Raw genomic sequence first — 6257 nt, 5'->3', positions numbered from 1 at the left:
TATATTATATTATATTATATTATATTATATTATATTATATTACTTTTCTGTCTTCTATTGACGTGTTTTTGTTTATAATGTGGTCCTGGAGAGTATAATCAGTGTAATTGTAGAGTACAGGCATCTCTTGCCTGCAGGGAGTCAAGAGTAATCAGCCCTCAATGTCATTTCCTGTCGAACAGTCTGGAGCTGAGTGCGCGACTGCTGCTGCTGCGCGAGAGTCCTGAACGACAGCGCGCGAGCTGTCATAATTTCTGGAAATTAGGAGGATTTGAGAGGAAAAAACTTTTCATAGCCGTTTACATCTGATTATTTCTTGTCTTCCTTTAGTGAGGTGAGAAATAACAGGCTCTTTTTTCTACTTTACTATGTTTTCTGTCAAGTTTTTTGGCTCTGACAGAGTTTGAAGACGAAGATAAATCAATGCTGGAGTTAACTGGCGAGATAAAATTAACAAATGAGAAACAACGAGTGTCAACATTCATGTAAATAATTAAACAACTCCAATACTTGAAGAGAGAGAGAGATACATGAAGAGAAAGAAAAGACCTTTCCCCGCTAAACCGGACACTTGAAAGTTTGTTTTGCTCGAGTACTAAAAGATGCAGCATTGAAACAACACTGGTATCGAGTGACCGTTGCAGGTAAGACGTTTGGACTGTTTAGTTTTACATTTCTGCCTCAGGTTTGTCTATAAAGTGAACTATGGACACGATCAACAGGTTTGAGTGAGTTTTAGCAGGAGCGTGCAGAGACTCGCCACAGCCAAACCACAGCATGAAAACCAATAGAATCATGGTGTTGTGTGCGCTGCACGATTCATGCAAGATTATTATAATATTGTTCGTATTATTGAAGTTTTTAGTAGTTATGAAGTAACTTTATCTTGTCTTGAAGTACTTGTTTTAAGAAGCGAAATAAGTATTCATTTTGCACATGACATTTTAATTAAAGAAACTTTTGAAATGGCATGTTCACCACAGGAATGCCTTGGTCTGAGCATCAAAATTGTGTTTATTTCTTTATTTAGTTAATGACATGAACGTTTGCACAAGTCTATTGTATCTTAGCGCACCATATATTGATCGTTTTTGGCCATGTTCTACTTCATTGTGCCGTTTTAGTTTCTTCTTCTTCTGCCAAGCATGATTTCCCATGCCGCTGGTGTTTTTTAAGTTCTTTGGCCCACTGACATGAGCCAAACAATAGGTGGGGAAAGCGATAGTGGGAACAAGGACAACTGTGTGTTTGCAAGCTTTAGCTATGTTTTCATCTGTGTGTTTCTTTTGCAGGGTAATTTCTAGTCACCTGGCACCTGGCTCCAGAACAGATGTCCAAGGAGGACCACTGCCACAGTGCCAGCCCACCCGAACCTCCAGATGGAGCCAAACCGGACAGCCGGCCCCTGGAAACTCTCACTGTGCCATGTCAAGGTACAACAGACACTGTTAGCAGATCTCTGGATGTGACTTTAATATATTTCTAATCAGTGGATCAGGAACACTTCACAAGCAAAAGCTAGTGAGCTCCCTCTGAAGGTGAGGCATTATAGGCACACTTCCGTCACGAAGGCTGTTCCAAAAGGTAGGCAACTAATTTATACTGCCTGCTAAGATCTCTTTTTAAACCAAATTACAAGGCAGCATCTTATATATCCTACATATATCCTACATCTTATATATCCTATGCTCTACTTTGAGCTCAGTGAAAAATGACACAGCAACAGAAATGTTGATTGTAAATATAATCCATTCCGTACAATGATTAAAAACACAAATTTGATAAATACAATATATATTTGTAAATAATGTGACGCTCAGTGTTTAACTGTATCAGACCATGCAATCTGTCTTTGGTAACTGCCAGACATTCAAAATTAGGAGACAGACGTCTGCTTCTCATCTGATCCTTTGCTGTGGTCGGGTCCATGCACTGCGATGGCGACGATGTGATGAGATGCAAATATACTAAGGTCAAGATGATTATGATTTTCTAAAACACTTTTTTTTTTTTAGAAAAGACATATCGTAATAGCTGTTCCGAAACCTAGTGAGCAACCTCTGTCGGAAGCAACTTGATGCTGCTTCCTAAACTTTTCCAAACTCTTAAAGATATATTTCACCCAAAAATAGAAATGTTCTCATCATTTACTCTCCCTCAAGTTGTTCCAAACCTGCATGAATTTCTTTCTTCTGCTAAACAGAAAATAATATATTATATAAGAAGAATATATTATATAGGATATTTAGAAGAATGTTGTGACATTTTTAATGTCAAATAACTGTTTTCTGTTGAAATATAATTTATTCCTCTGATTGGAAAGCTGTATTTTTATCAGTTGTTACTTCAGTCTTCAATGTCACGCAATTCTTACATCATTCTAATAATACAAATAATTTCTTATTATTATCATCAATGTTGAATGCTGCTTAACATTTTTTGTAAACTGTTTGTAAATCTTTTGTAACATTATAAATGACTTTACTTTTGATCAATTTAATGCATTCTTTCTAAAAAAGTTAATTAGTTTCTTTTTGGTGTATTAGTGTATGCTATAAATATATGTGTGTGTATATTATAAATATAATTAATTGAAATCTTAATAATCTTTTCACTTGCATTGTCTATTTTGAATTCCATTCCATTTTGGGTGCAGCCTCCTGTATGTAGGCCGTAGGCAGCAAGGCAGCTCACTAGATTTAGAACAGAGCTAATAAGAGCAGACACTATTGTTTTTGTGCTTGGCTAGTGGAAGTCTGCAAACAGGGCTCACAGTGCTAGTGAGGCATTTAGTGGTTTGAAGAATATGCGCTTTGCTTAGCTTTGGCATCATGCTTTGCAGTGAATGGGGTTCAGTGAGCTTTGGTTTGTCAGTAGGGCATTGAGGGTCTCTGAATTCCAGAGGAGGAATGAGCTACTTGGAAATGTTCTTCAGATCTGCCATACTGTCCTAGTAGCAAGCTTTGGCTTTGAGCGCACCACCTCTGCAAACTGCCACAGTCCTCTCCACAGGAATCAGATCCGCAGGCGGAGGCCTCGTATTTACTGAGGAAGAGGGCAAGTCCTGGCTCAATCCTCCATTTGCATAAAATCAGTGAGCGTGTTGATTCCTGTGTGACTGTCACAGACAATGCACCATGGTAAGCCAGCCACAGTCAAAATTAGACCACCAGGCATATATGCAATCTGCCCAATAACTGCTAATTAGATTTAGCTCTGAATTGTTCCTAAATATTTGAGGTTTGTGTCTCAACATGAAGCACATTCATTTGGGCTGTGAGGAATTCTCATCTCGGGGCGTTTAGACATTAGATTAAGGTGTTTGTAATTGTCTAAATTTAAATCACATTTTAAAGGATGATGTTGCTGCAAACGTTTTAGCTTTTTTAATTTTTACAGTTAAGTCCAACAGGATCTAGACTCAGTCGAAATAACTTTATGAAAACACAAGCTTGCATGAGGCCGCCTGATTACAGATATGGCACCCGTCAGAGGCTGAACACTGCCTTCATTGACTTGCCTTCTGTAGCTTTAGTGCCATAGTTCAGTGTACAGGCCTGACTCACTGTGGGAGATGAAACATTCACACTAACTCCCTGCTCTGCAGAGTGCATGACTAAAGCTGTTTTTGCTAGATACACTGAAGGATTTGCTATTTCAAAAATCGTACTTTTTTTCCTTAGGTTCAGCAAGAATTAAGGCTAAAGACCGTTTTGTGTAATTTGAAACTTGACAAACTGCCAACATCTCTGATTCTGCTTGAATTGAGTTATTTGACAGCGATGACAGAGCTCTGTTTGTTTTTAAGCTTTATGAATGTGTCCGCAGATCCTGTAACAGTATTTTACATGATGAGCAAATATAACAGAACTTCATAGATATACTGTAGATGTGGGAGACTGCAAGAGGACAACAAATTCCTATGATATCTGTGCATCTTGTTTTCATAGGACCATTTTGCATGATCTTTTACAGAGCTGTGGTCAATGGTGTGGAAAGCATTTATATGTTGGGGATGAATTTTTTTATTATTATTTTTTTTTTTTACAACTGCAATTTAGTTATAGACAACAATTTTAATAATCAATTTAGTAAAAACTGTCGAGTTAATATGATCAAAGAATTACTAAATAAATAATTTGTAAATTAAATTAATATACAATCTGTATAGATTGAAGGACCGTTTTTATTTGCATTTCCTGAGAAAGTTCTCTTTCATTTCTTAAGAAAATTCTCTTTTGGCATGATCACATACTGTATACTTGGAACTTGTGAGCTGCACAGTGAGCTACACAGTGAGCCACAGTTTACCTTATAAACAAGGTCAACCATGTATGTGTGTGAACCAAGAGAAAGACTTTATTAAAATACCATTTTGAGAATGAAAACAAAAAAAATGAGAACTGTTTAACTACAGCCGACTGACAAATTCCATTTAGACACCTTAACTGCAAAAAGTATTGATTATTAAAGGGGATGCCTAATGCTATTTCATGCAATCTGACTTATTTACACTGCTAAAGAGTTGGTTTCTCATGCTAAACCAAAGTCTCAAAAAGCGAGTGGGACGTATGACAGAGTATTTCTGTGCCAAAAACAGTCCTTCAGGGTTCGTATAAGTTTTGGAAAAGGTGAAATGGAACTCGATTTGTTACTTGCGCGGTGTTTTCTATCACAGCCGCACAAACATGAAGCTCGCACATGCAGAGAGGCGCGTTTGACTGCGCTCGAACACCGAACTGAACCATCTTTCCTATCTCATTCACTCCTTGCCTTTGAACAGACGCATATACATAAAATTATGACAAAATACCGATCTCGACAATCATTGTGGCAAATGCAGTCTGATGTGTCTTAAGTGAACGAGAAAAGCTGAGAAAGAAATCGGATGCGTATCATTAGGCTATATTGGATCCATGCATCAGGTCATAAAGGGGCAGCAGCCTAATAATACCTGCTGCTGTCATTATGCTCATCAAACCACAAAACACGTTTTTGACAAAGATTAATCTATTTTTTAATTTATACAGTGAACACTATGCAGTTTTATTTTACACTTAATTATTACATTTCTGCATCTGAATACTACCGACCTTATTTGTAACATTGTTCTGTTGTATTTATCTATGCTTGTAATTTGTGTAGCCTATTTGTTCTTATTTTTACTAGCTGTTCACTTGTCTCTTTAATAATGTTTAAACTTTCTTAGGCTAAGAGTTTTTGCTGTGGTATCGTACTTATGGAAAGCAAAGTTACATAGATTGTTTTTTTCTTGCGATTCCCGAAAAAGGATCCGTGGCTCAAAAACCATAATATGATCCGAACCGTGAGATTTGTGATCCGTTGAACCACTAGCGCGCACACATCAACCAGAGCAAGAGCTGACCCATCAGTGTGCTTCATTCATTAATTTGTTAGCCATAGTTAATTTAAGTCAATAAAGTTTTTGTTCCTGTTTTATTTATGTTGATGTTTTATTTATGCTATGCAAAAGCTGCGCATGCTCGTGGCTCTTTAACTCCACCCATGGCACGCCTCCAGGAGCTCGACTGTTTTCTGAGAGAAGCGGGACAGTTGTATCTTAGTGTCTTTTATAAATCTGATAAAACTAAAGGCTCTTCGCAGATATGAAGGATGCAATGCTACTCTATAGGTACTCAAGATTAACATGAGATTGGTAGAAACTAGGGATGCTCCGATCAGGATTTTTGCAGCCGACACTGAGTACCGATTTCTTGTCATGGTGATCGGCCGATACCGATGCCAATTCTGATGCTTCAAGCTTTATATATACGGTTTCATCGGGCGCACACGCCTGGCCCAAAGTTAACTTCCAGTCTGTGTTTGTTTATCAGTCTGGCTATGGCACCGGCTACAAACGCAGTTAAAGTTAAGGTGATGAGTAGACTGAAGTTGGGCTCAGGTGGTTGTGCTGTGGGATGTGTTTACCATACATTTATTTATTTGTGGCGCTCGTCACAATATCAAAACTGACCGTAGTAGGCTAATATGGCCAAAGAAGATATTTTGTTTTATAAATAAATGTTCATTTAAAAGCAGCCTACGATCAGCGTATTATGTTACTGTTACCTCTTACGGCTCCGACGAGGTTTTGTTCCGTCCTCCACGCTGTGCCAACTCACGAAAGACAATTTTTTTAGATTTATTTTTGGCGTTTTTGCCTTTTATTGATAGGATAATAGTGAGACAGGAAGCGAAGTGGGAGAGAGGGGGGGGATGGGATCGGGAAAGGTCCG

At 38.0% G+C, this 6257-nt stretch overlaps 1 protein-coding gene across 1 annotated transcript in view; it reads left to right on the top strand.

Annotated features, from left to right (window-relative positions):
• Positions 1 to 174: 174 nt before the first annotated feature.
• The window catches only part of LOC107739293 (myoD family inhibitor-like), a 32813-nt gene continuing 26730 nt past the window's right edge, over positions 175 to 6257 (top strand). Inside the window, exons 1-2 of the mRNA XM_016551373.1 lie at positions 175 to 644; positions 1293 to 1433. Of these exons, the coding sequence (XP_016406859.1) occupies positions 1331 to 1433 (103 nt within the window). The 5' untranslated portion in view covers positions 175 to 644; positions 1293 to 1330. The remainder of the gene's footprint in view (positions 645 to 1292; positions 1434 to 6257) is intronic.

Source organism: Sinocyclocheilus rhinocerous, unplaced genomic scaffold, assembly GCF_001515625.1.
Source record: "Sinocyclocheilus rhinocerous isolate Xijiao unplaced genomic scaffold, SAMN03320098_v1.1 scaffold14, whole genome shotgun sequence".
Classification (NCBI taxonomy): Eukaryota; Metazoa; Chordata; class Actinopteri; order Cypriniformes; family Cyprinidae; genus Sinocyclocheilus; species Sinocyclocheilus rhinocerous.
Note: the sequence above shows the minus strand (reverse complement) of the source record. Positions and strands in the feature narration are given on the sequence as shown.